Source organism: Heliangelus exortis, chromosome 2, assembly GCF_036169615.1.
Source record: "Heliangelus exortis chromosome 2, bHelExo1.hap1, whole genome shotgun sequence".
NCBI classification, from domain to species: Eukaryota; Metazoa; Chordata; class Aves; order Apodiformes; family Trochilidae; genus Heliangelus; species Heliangelus exortis.
The window spans coordinates 137916994-137935075 of NC_092423.1; the positions used below are offsets into that span (position 1 = coordinate 137916994).

An 18082-nucleotide genomic window follows, 5' to 3' on the forward strand; every position below is an offset into this window, starting at 1 on the left:
TTATCTTATTTAGTAGAACCAAAATACAAAAATATACATTCATTCTCCTGTAACTACTTCCAAGTGTTGGGTAAGGAAAATTTTTATAATACATAGTTTTGGGGATGAATTACTTTTAACAGCTGCACATGCAGTTGTTACATTTGTGCTGTGATATCTATCTCCTAATTTACTGTTTTTATTGCCTCATAAGTTTTCAGAATTTTCAGCTATTAAGGTAATTTTGTCCGTTACTGATGATGGATTTTTTTCTTTCTTATTTAATAAACAAAAAATTATATTTCAGAGCATGAGAAAAAATGGTGGTGAAGAAAATTGTTCATGTATAAAAAAATCCTTCTCTGCCAGCAATATTTTTATTTCTTTCTGGGCAGAGAAGTGGCTATGAAAAATGTTCAAATAAGTCAGAGAAACAGTCCTACGGGAGGAAGGACTTTCTTTCTGAAAGCCAGTTTTGTTTGTGTTTCTTGGTGTCTGATTCTGTAACATCACAGAAATGCTGAGTGATTTTTTCAGTATGCTTGTAATATATATCAGTAAGGAAGGCTGTTTTAACACATATTTCTACTTGTGCAACGAGGAAATGTGTAATGGAATGAAGGCTTCACTTCATTCTCTTTTTTTCCTCTTTTTATTTACCTGGAAACTGGAAAAAATGCAGAATACTAGCTGGGAGGGGGCGTGGGGAGTAGGAGATGAGACATCTCTGTCAAAAGGAATGATTTCCAGTGAAGATGACCATTCACTGGATCTCTTTAACCTGCTGACAGGCAGCATATCAGTTTCCAGCCTGCAGTGGAGCACAGGAGATCACAGCTGTATATATGTATTTGGATGGTTTTGGTGACTGGGAGGAAGACAATCTGGGAAAAAAAAAAACAACCAAAAACACCAACAGAAAGAAGGGGTTTGAGAGAGTGATTGGAAGGACAGGGAAAGCTTAGCTTTGTATTTTAGTCTCTTTCATATAAATGTGTATGAAAGACAAGGGAGGCTTAGTTCCAGTGAAAACTCCATGAGCAGTTCTCATTCTTATTATTTGCTTTTATTTTCCATTACAAATGACTTAAATAAATGTGCAGTAGCCAATTATTTGATTTATCTGATGAGAAGTGATCTTTGGAGTTCCAGCAAATGCAACAAATGAAAAAGTTATTTTCCAGAGAGGAATAAATAATTTGTGTTGTCTTTAACTTAGGAACAATTGCTGCTTCTCTGGGGGCTCCTTCAGATTTGGTCACATCTGATGTAACAGCCAGAGGATTCCGGGTTAGCTGGACCCATGCACCAGGCAGAGTGGAAAAATACAGGGTTGTGTACTATCCCACTCGAGGAGGACAACCAGAAGAGGTAATAACTGGAAAAGCTTCCCAGAATTTATAAAGCAACATCAAGAGCTAACCAGAGGGAAAATCCATGGTCTTATTTAAATTGAATGTAAAATTTGCTCTGAAACCCAGTGCAGAATGGACATAAGGTCACAATGGTTGGTGGTGAAGGTTAGATGGTAGCCAGGCTGCTTTTCTGCCATGTAATTTAAGGTAAATGTTCTATAGTGATGGGCACTTTTGGGGATGGGGTGAGCTGCCTGCATTTTTGCTTACACATACAGTTCCTTGAACTGATTCTATAGACTTCACCTGCACCATTCTGTTTACAAGAACTAAAGAGGTAGGAGCTAATGGGAAGGCAGATTTTCAGTTATAAGAAAAAAAAATCATTAAAAGAAGATGATATGTTTTAGGATTTCTACAACTGGTTACTGAAAATTTGGAGAAGGGTGTTTATTTGAATACGACTTAAGCATTTTGGAGATGGGGAAAAAATGCAGTAGAGCAAGCTTTTGGCTTCAGCTGACAACTTACATAATTAAAGGGAAAGCCAGAAGAGCAAGAGGATTTAACTAAGGTTATGTCAGTTTGAAGTACTCTGTGTGTACATATATAGCACTAAACCAATATTTATGATGATGTGGTAATTAATGGAAAAGTATTCAATATAAGCTTTATTTATCTAAGCAATTCCTTTGTTTATTATGTCTACTTATATCAGCTAAATATTTTGATATTTAGTTGGTTGTTTTTCAGACACCTTTTTGTACATAAAGGGAGAAAAAGCAAGTTTGGTTTATGAATTGAACTTGAGTACATTGATTCTTCAATGACAGTGTGAAAATCTCCCAAAAGAGGGGTTGGTTGATTTGATGGCAATACAGTTAATTTGCTTTATGGGTATTTAGTTGACTTTTCTTCTAAACAGGTTGTGGTAGATGGAAGCTTATCAACAGCAGTTCTGAAAAACCTGATGTCTTTAACTGAATACCAGATTGCTGTGTTTGCTATATATGCAAATGCTGCTAGTGAGGGCCTTCGTGGAACTGAAACCACACGTGAGTATCCTTATCATGTTTGATGTGGATTTGACTGTTTGCATTTAATCACAGTGAGTAAGCAATGACTCTTTGTGAAAAAGAAATGCACATGGGAGTCTTTTTGAATTTAGTTCCTTTTAATGCATTTACCTTAAATTAATTTCAGTTGCAATTCAATCCAGCTGAAGTTCAATTCAATCCAACTAAGTTCCAAATGCTCTGTGGTTATTTAAGCACTGATAAAGGTTCTGTCTGTGGGCTGAACTTTTAAGTTGGTTGTATTGAACCCTAAGAACATTCCTATACATCGTGTGTGGAGCCAAGCTTTATAAATTAAGTTAGTGACTGAAGATTATCTCATGGGTGGAGGATTTGGTGGGACTAGAAAAACCTGCACTTGATTCCCACCAGTACCAAAGATTTCAAGGTTCCTTTCTCAATGGTTCAGTTTTTTTCTGTCTGTAAAATGTAGATTTGAGATATTGTTAGAAAAAATACAGTTCTATATATCTATATCTGAGATAATGTACTGCAATTAATCATTAAATCTTATGCATACAAAATACAGTTACTTTTCCATTAAATGGGACAAACATTAGGAATTGGAAGTAAAGAGTAACTTTCTAGTTCTCTAGCTGGAAGAATCTGCTGGAAGAACAACACAGAATGTCTCAATCACTCTAGAAGACTTCTGTGTTTGATAGCAGCTTCCTGACACAAGTGACTAAGGAGACAGCAAGAGAAGAAACTGTGCTGTAGCTGATACTTAGAAGCAAAGAACTGATGGGGAGTTTTAGACTCATGTGTATCCTTGGCTGCAGTGGCCACGAGATGGTGGATTCTAGGATTCTGTCAGGAAAGCAGGATCACAGCTCTGGATTTTAAGATAGCAGGCTTCAGACTCTTCAGAGACATGCTTTGAAGAATCACAAGGAATATGGCCCTGGAGAGAAGAGGGGTCCAGAGGAGCAGCTTGATACTCATAGATCAAATTTTACAAGCTCAAGAAAGGTCAATACTGACAAGTAGGAAATCAAGCAAAGGTGCCAGTAGGCTGGCATAGATAAGCAAGTAAATCCTAACAAAACTTGGATATAAAATAGAAGTGTGAAAGAGATGGAAGAAGAGGCAGGAGAAATAGAGTTGCTGTATGATCTTGCACGGGTAAGTTTAGGGAAGCCAAGGGCAGTGTGGAGCTGAGTCTGGCAAGGGATGTGAAAAGCAGCAAGAATGGACTCTACAAGTGTGTGAACAGTAAAAGAAAAGCTGAGGAACACATGGGCTCACTCCTAAATGGGACAGGGGACCTGATGGCAAAGAAACTGGAAAAACACTGAGGTACTCAAGGCCTTCTTTGACTCAGCCTTTGCCAGCTAAAATTAAAATGGCCTTCATAAATCCCAGGCTGGGGGAGTCTGGAGAAAGGAAAACTGAGCTTTATTTGAGGAATAACAGTATAGGGAGCACTTAAGCAAACTGGACACATGTTAGCCTGTGGAACCAGATGGGCTGCATCTATGAGTGCTGAGGGAACTGGCCTATGTCATTTTGAGGATATTCTCAATTATCTGTGATAGGGCATGATGACTGGGAGAACTTTCTGAATGCTGGAAGGAAACAAATATCAATCCTTTGTGAAGCGGGATCTGGGGAAGAATAGAATAGGTTTTTTTGTCACCTCAGTTCCTGGGAAGCTGATGGAGACACTAATCCTTGAAACCCTTTCCCAAACACATGAATGAGAAAAGGTGACTGAAATTAATTAGCATGTATCTATGAAAGGAAAAACATGTCTGACCTCCTGCATTTCAAAAGAGGGAGGTGCAAAGTCCTGCCCCCTGAGAGGAATAACCCTATGCATCAGAATATGCTGAGGGGTGACCATCTGAAAGGCAGCTCTGCAGAGATGGACATAGGGGTCTTGGTAAACAACAAACTGACTGTGAACCAGCAATGCACCCTTGTCAAAAAGAAGGCCAAAAGCCTCCTGGATTGCATTAGAAAAGTATTGCCAGCAGGTTGAGAGAGGTGATTCTTGCCTTCTACTCAGCACTGATGAGGTCACACTTGGATGCTTGTGGGAGCCACACATGTGCTGGGCTACCCAGTACAAAAGAGGTGTGGATTTACTGGAATGAGTCCAATGAAAGGCTACAAAAATTATTAAGACTTAGGATATTCTTCATAAAAGAAGAAGCTTGGACAGCTGTGACTCTTCAGCCTGCAAGAGAGAAGGCTCAAGGTGATTTTATCAGTATGCAAAAATCCCTGATAGAAGGGAAGGAAGAAGAAGAAGCCAAAGTCTTTTCAGTGATGCCCACTGACATGACAAGAGTCAAAGGGCACAAACTAAAAAAACCATGACATTAAATCTGAACAGGAGAAGTCATTATTTTATTGTGATGGTATCCTAATTTTAGGAGTAGATTGCCCAGAAAGGTTGTGGAGTCTGCATCTTATAGGTGCAGATATCTGAACTGGACTTGGTTCTCAGCAACCAGCTCGAGATGACCTGACTGAATAGGGGGGTTAGACTAAATGATCTAAGAGGTGCCTTTCATCCTCCAGGGTTCTTGATTCTTTTTCAGTACAAATCTTCTAAATCTGAGAAGAAAATAAAATAGGGTCATAAAAAAGTGAGATTACTATTTTTGTCTCAGTCTCCCAAAAGGTAATCTCCAGGCGTGTCATACCCCAGTGTTAGGATCTGTTTAATTTATTGAGACAGAGGAAACAGAATTACATATTAAGCCAACAGGATTGTTTCATATCTCACCTGGTATTCCTTTGAAGTCACCTATTCAAGTTCTGACAGAGCCCATCCCTGCTGGCTTTCTGAGGTCTGATCAGATCACACCCCAAGGGCATACATCACCAAGCATTTAATACAGCTGCCTTTGATAGTGTCTTGGAAGTAATAATCTGACATGTGCAAGTATTAATCACTCCACATGGTAAAATACTTGCAGTTTGAATGTATTGTGTACTATCTTAATGGACAACTGTAGAAAATTGAAGTTTACATTCCTGACTTTGTGTGAGATACTGACAGCTTAAAATAGCCACTGGTCTCATTTATTCACATAGAACATTGAAAACAGCTCACAGTTATGTGAAATCTAGATAGACACACCCAATATGCATAATTTAAAGATAATTTGGTTTCTGATTTAGTAGTCACTTCTAACTTCAAATAAATATGAAATAAATTCACATTTAAAATTGTTACAAAAATATTTTTACCTGGTTTCGTTTATTCTAGGTTTTTTTTTAGTACATTCAATTTATCCTTGCGTTACCAGAGTGTTAGGATACTTTGGTAACCATCCAAGATGCAAATCATCATTATCTACTGAATATATTTGAGATTCTAAGCTTGAATTCATCTGAAAATTCCAGTAGAAGACACTGCTATTTTTACTTTTCAGTTAACTCCTTATTAATTGTCATTATATTGCCATAATATTGAGGTGTTCCTATTAGGAGTTAAAATATCAGTCATAAGTTAGAGCTAGAAGATACTTTTCTTGTAATTTTTTTTGAATCAAAATAAGAAAAAAGGCAGGTGATGGATAAGTCTGTCTGTGATCCCAACAAAGTCTGAATGAATGAGACAATCTAGTAGAAAGTGTCTTCATGTAGTATCTTTATGCAGGCATCAGAGGTCTGAGGGAGGGGACCAAAGTACATTTGAAAATGTTTATGGGTATTTTCTCCCTATAATTGGATAATTGTGGGAATTCATGGGAAAATAAGTCATCAAATCAGCAAGGGCTTATATGGGATGAAGATAGGCTGTGGAAGGCCTAGAAGTGAAGACAAGGAGCCTGGAAGTAGAAACCATGAGAGGCCTGGGTTGAAGTTTTATCCATGATACAGACCTGAGCAAGAGACTGAATGAACAGCTTCAATGAACAAGATGGGGTGAGGCTGGCAGGTTTTAATATGGGAAGTTAAGAGCTCTGTTAGAGCTTGCTGAGCATAATATAATAGATATAATGCTCCTGGGAGATGTCAGCTAGACAGGCTGCAATTTTTGTTTGGAGATTAGAAGCTCTATGAATTACAAGCATTGTATAATGAGAATTGGTTGCTGAATCTGTGTTTGTAGATCTCTGAATTCCTAATAGTAAAGGTCTGATATCAGTTACCAATTGCCTTCTGTGGAGTTTTTTTAGATTTGTTTTGTGTGGTTGTTTTTTGTTCAGTTGTTTTTTTTTAAAGACCTCTAGAATCATTTTGGTGATTATTCTCACTGTAGAAGGTGCAAAGAAGGCAAAGTTCCCTTGTATCTCTCCAGTGACTTGATATTTTGGTGGGATCCATCAATGATGTAATTGGAGAGGCCTTGGGATGTTTTTCTGTGAGAAGGAGAAAGTGAGGACATTTAGAAAAGCACAAAATGCTACTCTAAAGAGTTACAGAAATACAAATATTCAGGATCACAGATTGGTGCTATGTTCTGGTATCTGTGCCTTAAATTTACAAGTAAACTTCCTATTAATCTTTGAATTTCACACAGTCTGCTCAGTTGTGCTCACCAGTTTAGCATTTGCCATAATTTACAATGGATGATCTTGCCTACATTTGCATAACCCCATTGAGCCAGTTTGGACAGTCCAGGCCTTACACAGAGAACAGTTCATAGTCAAAATATTTTGGTGGGCGTAATGTGTGCTTGTTCACACTCCAGGGTGTCCTTCCTCATGGCTGTTTCTCCCACGCTCTGGCTTGGGAACTGTTGCCAGAAAGAGTCACCTCTGAGGGCTACAACTTGTTCCTAATAGTAAGTGTGCCCTTTCTGAGACAGTAAGAGTTCATCCTCCTGCAGATCAGGGAGAAGGAAGGGAGAACAGAGTGATTTGTTTCTTGAAGAGCAGAAATCCTCCTAGCTGAAGAGTTGAAATGCTTTGTAAGGGGTAGCTCTGTCCTGGTGTTAGAATTGGTTAGGTTGTCATTTCCTTGTTTCTCTAATTGTGCTGCCTTTTATGTAGTAATCAGTTCTTCATGGTTGTGGCATACAGACAGCACTTGCATGCCTGGAGATGAATATGTTCCTTTGTGTTTCCTAGGATAAAATAAACTGTTTGAAAAATAGCTGGTTGTTCCTGTGAGACAACTGAAGTGTTTCTCTGTTCCCACTGCAGTTGCCCTGCCAATGGCATCAGATCTGCAATTGTATGATGTGTCACAGAGCAGCATGAGAGCAAAGTGGAATGGAGTAGCGGGTGCCACAGGTTACATGATCCTCTACGCTCCCCTGACAGAAGGATTGGCAGCAGATGAGAAGGAGGTGATGTATCATGCTTTCATTTAAATGGCAATTATTCAAAAAATACATCTTTTAAGGAACAAATTAGTATATGGCCTATAAGCTCAAACTTGATCCACAAATACTTTTTTTTCCATTACTCCTTTAAATGCTGTATGTATTACAGCCCATGGATAAAGTGGAAGTACCAGTTGATTGTTTTTATGTATTATTGCCATAAAAATGCAACAATTTCACCTGAATTAAAGTTGCATGTATGAAATTATATATGAGGTGACACTGTATCATCATACAAAGCTAGCACCCAAAGAAAGAAAAAATGAAGTAAACCTAAGACGTTTTCTAAGCACTTTATCATAGGAAGATGAAGTTTAGCCTTTGTTATCATCAAGACCTTTGAAAGAACATAAAATCTGCAGTTTTATTGGTGACATTTATTGGTTTTCTTTTAGATCTGTTCATCTTTTATTTTTTAAATTTTAAAATAATACCTTCCATCAGAAGTGATTTTTAGGAGATATTTTTAGAAGAAAAAGAAGGTGGGACAAAGTCCAGTTTTCTCTCACTAAAATAATGAGAGCTTTCTAAAGTTGCTAGCAGAAGTTCTAGTGAACTTCTGATCTAGAATTTAAAAGTTTTTGTGCTCATGTTTCTATATGTATAATTAAGATGATGTTCAAGCCAGAACACTGAAAAGCATGCAGGAGCATGTGAACTAGTGAAGGGTACAGGAAGGTACTGAAAGCTCAAATAGATTTGTGCTCTCTGCTAAATGAGTGGCTCAAGCAGATAATTCCTTTGAAACAGGGGCCTCCCTGAAAACGAGCTGGTGCAGGAGGAATGAGCCTTCCCCAGATTAAAGACTTTTATTTTTTAAATAGATAAGGCAGTCCATGCTAATGTGCTTCTCTGTGAAGAGGTGGAGGAGGAAAATTATACGTACAACTGCAAAAAATCTGAGCCTTCGTGTGCACTGAAATTCATTCCTCCTATGAAATTTCAGTCCTATGTCTGAAGATAAAACAAGATGTAGCTGGGATTGAAAAGGTCGTAGTAGCTGCATGTTCTGGAAAGGACTATTTTGCCATTGCTGATGTCACTAATTACTTCTGAAGTCCTCCTACCTCTGTGTTGACTTTTTGACAGTTTTATTCTTTTTATTATTATGCAAAATCCCGAAATCTTGGGCCAAGGACCGCAGGCAAAGTATCAGATAAATGCTCATCAGGGCATTTGTTCACATATCTAATTTCAAGTATGTGAATAGTATGCTTCCCTATCATGCAGTAATTCAGAAATAATGTGTCTTTTTATTTATGGTGAATTTAGATAAAAGTTGGGGAAGCTTCAACAGATCTTGAACTGGATGGACTATTGCCCAATACAGAATATACAGTCACAGTTTATGCCATGTTTGGAGAAGAAGCCAGTGATCCCCTTACAGGACAAGAAACTACATGTAGGTAGCACATCTATATTCAGTTATTGTTAATAAAACTTCAGAACAGTCTTTGCACATATTAGAGCAGATGTCTGATTTTAAAATCTGATTTGAATGGTCCATAGGGCAAGATCTTAGCTGTACTATGTTTCTCAGTGTGAATTATAGAGACTGAAGATGTGAGTTTCTACAAAAGAGCTTGGTTTTGGAACAGGATTGTAAAATTTTCTTGTTTTCTTGTGAAATTTCTCTTGTTAGTAGTGCTTCTGTGGATATCCCTGTTGATCTTGGTGTAACTCCTGGATCAGGGTGAACAAAGGTTGCCACAAAGAGCTACACTGAGACTGCTCTGTTTAGCCTCTTTGTAGCCAGAGAACCAGGTGTGTGGAGGAGCCTGCTCAGATGAAGAAGTTAATTCCTCTGTCTCAGTAGTAGCACAGACAAAAAAGAAGCAAAGAGGTTTTCTCTCCAGTGGTGCTGCCTAACATCTGGTAAAGGAAGGGTTGGAAAGTGCCTGTGTAGTCATGATAGATGGTGTGTTTTTAATAAGCAGAAAGTGTTTTGCCAGCTAAATTTTGTCTTCTGTACAGTCAACTGTACACAGCACTGTATGACAGCTCTCTGAATAGTCTAAGCATTTGGAAGACAAAGAAGAAAATAAATGTGCTGCTGGGATATTTCTAGAACTGCATTCTGTGACATTTGTATTGCTCCCATCAGTGGAGTGGTTGCTTCCTCTTGTGTTTTAGCTCCTGGCATGAGTAAGTGAGTGTGAAAGTCACTTACATTTAGTAGGTAAGCTAAGTTCAAACATGTGAGTGCTAAGAAAAAGACTGGCCAGGCTAGTTGCCTGAATAGTCAATAATGGTAGAAGAAGCTCTAGGAATGCTGTTCAAACTGATTCACATCTCAGAGGACAGTTGCAGACAGGCAAGCAAAAATAGTGAACTGATGCAGCGTGGTCATTTTTCACGACCTGAAAGAGTGTAGAAGGTTCTTAACTCTTGGAAAATCAATTCTTTGGCTCTTTGTCCCTCTGCTCCTTTCTCTCTCTCCTTTTAACCCCCCTTCTCTCCTCTCATCCCTCTGCTTTTCATCAGTATCTTGTTTTAATTTATCCTAGACAGTAGTTTATGCAGTTTATGAGTGTGCCAGTCTGAATTCACTTCATGTCATATGGTCTTGGAGGCTGCACAGCTCTAAACCTGACTAACACATTGGATGGAAGATCACATGCAAATTCCAGATACGTTGGCACAAGCTGAGGATTCGTGACCCCAGTGTTTGATCACAGAAGCTAGAAACATATGTTAACCCATCATCACTGCTGTTGCCAGATCAGAATTAAAAAAAAAAAAAACTAACTATTCTGCAACCTTAATTTATTTTTAGGATTACTCAATGCAGCCAACTGCAACTGTTCTTAGAACTGCAATATGAAAAGATAAATTCTAACCTTTCATATATGTCTGTTCAAATAATCCCTCTTCAAATAGGCTTTGATTGATCAGGCCATGGGGCAGTCTGAGACAAATAAAAGCTCTTGGTGAGTGTATTTGTCCCACATCGTCACTGTTTAATAGTAAAGTTTTCCCTGTTGGGATCCAGATTTTTTTTTTTCCTTTCATTGTGAGTATTTCTGTCTTGCAGCTAATAAATAGGCTACTGGGTATTTTCTCCTGTAGCATGCATCTGCCTGTAGAGTGATCTGCCCAATTTGCAGTAGGATTACGTGTAGTATCTGATATTCTGTATTTAATAAATATCATTGTACATACTGTTACTGTAAGGAAACCTTGCTACTTGCCAAACAGAGGCATGATCAGCAAGCTCATTCCACAGTGGGGTTTCTTTTTGGGGCCAGGATTTATCCAAGACTCACTGTAAATATCACATAACCCTGGCAGTAAGACTGTCTGACTGGTTGAGAGCAGCGTTTTCAGGAGGTTGGTTCCAAAAGGAAAGAGCTGAGACTGAAGTATTTTGTGGTATAGTCTGGGTGGTGAAATAAAATGCATTCCACAACTGACAGAAGGTATAAAGGAAAGCCAGCACGTGATACTCCCTTCACTAGCCTCTGTGGAATATATAGAATGCCAGAAAGTGTGGCAAACCCATTTAATACAATTCCAGTGTGTTCCTATCTTCTCTTTCCTCATAGCCATGTTCACTTAATGGCTGCTATGCTGCTTAGGTATTTGCTTGCAGATTCTGAGTCAATATATGGCCTGGCTGAAGTTTCCACATAATATGTTGGTATTATTATCTTTTGGTTTTCCCCATGTGCTCTTGTGTGAGGGAAACAGATTCTGAAGTGCTGATATTTATCTGTCCACATGGACTGGTGAGGAGTGTGTGTGTGTGAAGGTGAAGGCATAAAGCACAGAGACAGGTTTCACAGTTCAGAGAAAATTAGCAGATGTTGGGCTAATACAGAAACTACTGCTGAGAGTAACAGACAGCACAAATTGCTTTCTCTGGTGTAACAGAAGAGTGGATGCAACCTGAGACTCTCTCCTGCATGACCTTGTTTTCCTTCAGCTCATAACAGCCAAGGAATATATAGTATATAAATATAACCTTTACTGGGGTTCCTGCTAGGAAACAGCTTCTTCATAATAAAAGAAGAAAGGTTAAGCAGAGGTAAAAAAAAAAAAAAAAAAAAAAAAAATTAGCATCTTTGCAGATCTCCTGAGCTAGTTATGCTTTTGGAAAAACTTACCCTTATGTTAGGGACTTTGAGTATCCAGAAAGATTTTTGCCAAAATACTACTGTCATGAAATGTTCTTGCTGGGATACTCATGGAAAACAAATGTATATGGGATAAAATCTAGTTGAATTGAATTGCTTTACATTGACAAATTTATTGAGAGTATTGTGTAGGTTAGTTCTTGCTTTTATATTTGCTATGAGCAATAACAGTTTCTTTTTCAGTATAGTTAAAATGCACTTAAAGATTGGGTGCTGTTTCAGTAAAGAGCTAACCAGTTTCATCTGCCTTTGTGTACTTGTGTAGCTCCATTGATGAAGGTCTTTTAATATAAACACTGGTGATATAAATTTTTGAATTAAAACCATGCCATTTATTTTCAAGACATGAAAGATTTCACATCTGAAACCTGCAATCACTTTCATGGTTTTACCTCTCCCCTTTTCAAGTGCCTCTAAGTCCACCAGCAAACTTGAGATTTTCCAATGTTGGACACAGTAGTGCCAAACTAACATGGGATCCTGCTTCAAAAAATGTAAATGGCTATCGCATCATGTATGTTAAAACAGATGGCACAGAAACCAATGAGGTAAATTATTATTATTATCTCTCTTGTCTTAACCAATCTCCAACCTCCCCAAACTTCTGTAATTATTAAGGGTCGCTTTTATAAACAAGGGGTACCTTCTAAGCAGAAGAATTCTGAAATGTAATGCATAGAAGAGTTTGTTTAGTATCAGTGATACATTTGGACTGGATCATAAGTGGGGGGGGACAGTACTCTGAACTCACATGCCAGGACAGTCACTGCTGACATGCATAAGCTGAAGGAAATGGCTGAAGTGAGCAGCGGTTTGTAGGTGTAAGATCACAACTAAATATATGGTATGGAAATATTTGGTCTTGATTCATCCTAAATGACAAGTCTTTCAATGTGTCATATGTCATGGACCCAGGCTCATTCAAAAAGACCAATGGCACATTTTCTTAATATTTATTGCTTTAGCTATATATTGAAAACTCACTTCCTAGAAACAGGATTTAGTCTGAATAGAATGAGAAGGTGTTACCAACATGCTCTAACATAGGCATTTGCATTTAATAACTTACTTATGCAATATTTTGCTTTTGATTTAGTTTTATTACTTTTCACAAAAAATTATGCAATGATTATTCATGATAAAGGACACAATTTACTATCCCCTCCCACAGTCCCTTCCCCTTATGGGTTTCTGAACACTCAGTGCTGATACCTAAGCTAGTGAAGTTAAGCTTGCTAAGGCCAAATATTCTTTTTCCCTTGTTTGTCACGAACAAAATTTTACTTTTCTCTAATTTGTCTAATTAATTTGTCAGCTTTTATGACTTTATACTTGTTCATAATTTAACAAAAATTCTCTAATAATTACATGATCTCTTTCTGTATCATTACTACCCAGCAGACTATCAGACACTGATAATGTAAAGTGTATGAACAGTATCTATTGAGAAATATGCTTTCTCTAGGTGGAAGTTGGTCGTGTTTCAACCCATACTTTAAAAAGTCTGACATCCCTGACAGAGTATACTGTTGCTATTTTCTCCCTATATGATGAAGGACAATCTGAGCCACTTACTGGCAGCTTTACCACAAGTAAGTATTGCTGAACTTTTGAAGGCTTTCCAAGAAGAATTTTTATACTCCTGCTACTGGAAAGTAGGATCAGTAACACCAAGTGTCTCTGGCTGTGAATTCAGATGTATGGAATGCTTTCTGTTATTTTCATTGGAGTTTTTGACTTTGCTTTATTATGGGGCCAGTTGCATCCTTACTCATGGGAGTAATCTCTTCACATCATGAAAACGGTTGTGTGTATAAGGTCTTAAGTCTTTCCACAATCAGCTATTTTAAAGCATCTTTTATTGCAATTAGGAGTAAAATATTAGTCTCCCCAGTTTTCTGAAGCATCATTTGTTGTGATGACATTTGTCTCTCCAGCTAAAGTGTGATGAATTTTGAATCATACATTTAATGAGTGAACTATCTGGCAATAAAGAATAGAACTTTATATACATACAGAGGGACTTGAACACCAAAAGGAGAAAATATAATACATTTAAAACTCCTGTAGTCTGTTGGCACAGTTATTATTTCTGTAACTAGTTCTGCAAGTTAGACATCCTCTTGTAGACAAGAGGATGACCATGAGCCAGCAATGTGCCCTTGTGGCCAAGAAGGCCAATGGCATCCTGGGGTGCATTAGAAAGGGTGTGGTTAGTAGGTCAAGAGAGGTTCTCCTCCCCCTCTATTCTGCATTGGTGAGGCCACACCTGGAGTATTGTGTCCAGTTCTGGGCCCCTCAGTTCAAGAAGGACAGGGAAGTGCTTGAAAGAGTCCAGCGCAGAGCTACTAAGATGATTAAGGGAGTGGAGCATCTCCCTTATGAGGAAAGGCTGAGGGAGCTGGGTCTCTTTAGTTTGGAGAAAAGGAGACTGAGGGGTGACCTCATCAATGTTTTCAAATATGTAAGGGGTGAGTGTCAGGGAGATGGAGCTAGGCTTTTCTCTATGGTGACCAGTGATAGGACAAGGGGTAATGGGTGTAAGTTGGAGCATAGGAGGTTCAAGTTGAATATCAGAAAGAATTTTTTTACTGTAAGGGTGACAGAGCCCTGGAATAGGCTGCCCAGGGGGGTTGTGGAGTCTCCTTCACTGGAGACATTCAAAACCCGCCTGGACACGTTCCTAGGCGATGTACTCTAGGTGGCCCTGCTCTGGCAGGGGGGGTTGGACTAGATGATCTTTCGAGGTCCCTTCCAACCCCTAGGATTCTATGATTCTATGATTCTATGATAAGTTGTGTATTAAACAAATCACTGATGACACTTGGCCAATGATTTCAAACATAATGGAAAGAGGAGTTTGAGGGAGGAAAGAGAAATAAGAGGTGGAAGAGAAGGAACACACATGTACAGAGTAACAGACATATATATCTACATGTGAATTGCAACTGGAAAATCACACAGAGTCTCTGAAAAGGGCTGAAATTGGAACTTTGCTTTGAGGTAGAGGAAAAGAAGAGGTAAGGATTGCATGGAGCTCCTTCAGTGGTGAGAGGACAAGGAGGCTTGTCCAGTTAGAATAGATAAAGAGCATATATGGTACATACTCCTTTCCTCCATCTACAAAAAACTTCACTGAGTACAAGTAAGTGTGCAAAGAATCTTTAGTTCCTTTGTTATCTACCTCCCATGCTCTTTATAAGAAGCTGCAGGTAAAATGGTTTGTGCTTGATGTTGCCATCTATGCAAATCTCAGAGAATAATTTACTCTCACTTTTCATTTGCATAATACTTTGCAGAAAGAGTACCAGCTCCTCAACATTTGGAAATTGATGAAGCATCAGAAGATAGTTTTAGAGTAAGCTGGAAGCCTACCTCCTCCAATATTGCTTTTTACAGGCTGGCATGGATTCCTTTGGATGGAGGGGAATCTGAAGAGGTAAGTTGCATTGACTTTCCTAGCGTGTGAAATGGAAGAGACAATTCCATTCTGAGGACAACTATGCTACAACTTTTGTCACATATATAGCAGTTGAGTTACAGAAAAATGTCTCCCACTGCAAAGCTAAAATCTAAACTAAAAGCTAAAGCTAAAATCAACATGTTAGTCCAGTTTCTTGTTGAAGAGGAAGTGAGGAAATGAGATCTGGTGTGACTGCTCAATGTAATCTGTAATGTGCCAGCTGCTGAGTTTCATGTCTCATGTTTCTTTGCTGTGAAATTGACAGTAGCTGAACCAGAGCAGTGGTATCCTCACATAAGGCTCCACGTGTGTTTAATGTGCTGCCCACAGTAAAATTGCCTGTTAAATAAAATCACAAAAGGAAAAGTTTACACATAATTAATTTGTTACCTTGTACCTTTTTTCATCTTTACGCTTTTTACTAATTTTTCCTCCACTGCTATATTTTTTGCTCTAGGCTTTCATGTGTCTTCTCCATGGTTCCATTTTTAGCAGTCTGAATTTTTTAGTATTTTTCCATCCTTTTACCTTTTCCTGCTTTGTTCTTTTTCCAAGTATTTTGTAACAGATACTTTCTCTCCCTATCCCAAATTTTCACTTTTCATCATCTATCTCATTTCCTCTTTTCCTTTGTTTATTTGCTCATTCTTTTGGTTCCTTTTGTACTCTGCAATCTTGAATGTCTCTGTCAAAAAACTTGCTGTCTTGGCATCAGCACTGTGAAAAGGGGCCACAGCTGCTGTTTATCTGGGTACAGAACTCAGTGGGGAAGATGACATTTCACACCTGGCCCTGGGTTTCAGGCATCATTTTGTCATCCATTAGGGTGGAAAGGAGTTGTTCCAGCTTTAGGTTATGTGGCATTTTTTCTGCAAATTTAGCTTTGCCTGATTCTTTCCTCCGTTTCACCTAATGAGAGGTAGTCATGCAAGAAAGGACTGAGCAGGGAAAAAGAGTTGGCAGATGAGTGAGTGGATGCAAGAGGTCATCCCCTAGCATTTTTTCCTGAAATAGATGAACTGATTTGTTTCTGTTTAAGTTCCAGTGTGGAGCTGTCAGCAAGTCCCTTTAAGCTATGTGCATTTTTAAGTGAGATTTATTATTCTGTGTTCTTTGAGTATGAGAATAAATGATCAAGAAATAGTTGAACGTTTAAAGTTCCACTTGTTCATTGTAGTCACTAAGAACTGCTGGAGGCTCTAATATTTTAGGATGTTGAAATATTAAAAATACTGGAGCTGCTTTCTCATTCTCCTTGCATGACCTCTCTAATGGGCTTGGGCCTAGGACAGCACAATACCTCCAGGCTATTGCCTCTTTAAGCTGCTTTCCCAGCTAAGTGATCAGTCATGCAGAGAAAGGACGTGTACTCCCTCTGTCTTTCTCCCAAGACCCAACTTGCCAATTAACTGAGTGGGGTTAGGGGGTGGTGGTGAGAATTACACAGCTCTCTGATTGCTTCACCCACACTGCTGATGAGTGAGGAGCATTTAGCAGGCTGTTAGAGCCAGAATAAATCTAAGAGTGACTTTTTATTTCTAGGTTAGAGTAGAGAATGCATGCCATTATACTTGTACTGGGAAGGATGGCTTAGTTATAGCTTAGTATATAGCTATACTCAGTCAAGTTTTTTTCTCAAATTTTCCCAAGAAAATCTGTGCCAGAAAGCATGTGGTCTGAGGTGCCGAATTCATTATTTGATAGTTGTAGAAGACATGGCCCCATCTAATTTCTTTCTGCTTTTGTTTTCTGTAGCAGCATTGTGATTGTTTCATGGGTCTCTCTTCTCCAGGACCAGCTCAGGAGATCTCCTGTAATGAAATGAATAAAGTGTAGTTCACTGTTTCTGCTAACTGCTTTAGTAGCTTTTATGAAGCAAACGTCTATTGGTTTCTGTTACAAGTTCCATTACTTTAATTCTGTGTATACAGTGGCCACCTCTAAAAACTTGCCAGTGTTATCCTAGAGAAGGGTTGTGTTATTGTAGTATCTGTCTGCATAACCTGAAAACTGTTCCCAAAACCAGTCAGTCCATTTCACCAGAGTTACTGCTCAGGCTCCTTGCACTCTTTACATTTGCTTTAGCTCCAGCCCCTGCCCATCTGTTGATCCCTTCTAATTAAATAATTAAACCACACAAAAATCTGAAGAGTTACCTTCTACCTTCTGCTTGCAGTTAACACTGCACATGTGAATCTTCTGCTGCTGTCCTAGATATAAATAAGGAAAATTTCTATTTAAAACATTACACCATATAGCAAACTGCTCATCAGAAAATCACCCCTGGTCCCCAAGTCTTCATCAAACGTTCCTTCCAGTTGCATTCAGATTTGTGGAACCATAAAACTGATTATAATTTTTCTATAAAAACAGCATTTTGTAAGGCTGTGGAGATGCAGAGTACATTTGTCATAACAGTGCTTGAATGGTAGAAATATGAATGAAAGTTAATCTGTTCCATTATGTTGCTTTTATTGATGAATATTTTGAGGTTTTTTATTGATGAATATTTTGAGTTTTAGTGATTTTTTTCAAAGGGAATGCCTATGGTTAGCTTTAGCAATTAATTACTTGTGGATGAAAGTATAAGATCATCCATTAGAATTATCAAGCCAGCCAGAAAGTGATGAATACGTTTGTAAGTATTTTTCACAGGTTTTTTTCTTTCAAATGTTGTCTGTGATAGTTTTTATTTCAACTTAGCTAATAAATAATTTGGGCAAATCTGAGTGTAAGTTTTATTTATTTTAAGGGATAATCCATTTTCCTTCTTTTATTTCAGT

The 18082-nt window shown here is 38.3% G+C and overlaps 1 protein-coding gene across 6 annotated transcripts in view; it reads left to right on the forward strand.

Moving 5' to 3' along the window:
- COL14A1 (collagen type XIV alpha 1 chain) overlaps positions 1–18082 on the forward strand; it is a 112627-nt gene that overhangs the window by 34013 nt on the left and 60532 nt on the right. For all 6 annotated transcript variants that reach the window (XM_071738282.1, XM_071738283.1, XM_071738284.1 and 3 more), the window contains 7 exons: positions 1199–1350; positions 2260–2389; positions 7519–7664; positions 8973–9102; positions 12245–12384; positions 13302–13428; positions 15136–15275. In XM_071738282.1, the coding sequence (XP_071594383.1) occupies positions 1199–1350; positions 2260–2389; positions 7519–7664; positions 8973–9102; positions 12245–12384; positions 13302–13428; positions 15136–15275 (965 nt within the window). The remainder of the gene's footprint in view (positions 1–1198; positions 1351–2259; positions 2390–7518; positions 7665–8972; positions 9103–12244; positions 12385–13301; positions 13429–15135; positions 15276–18082) is intronic.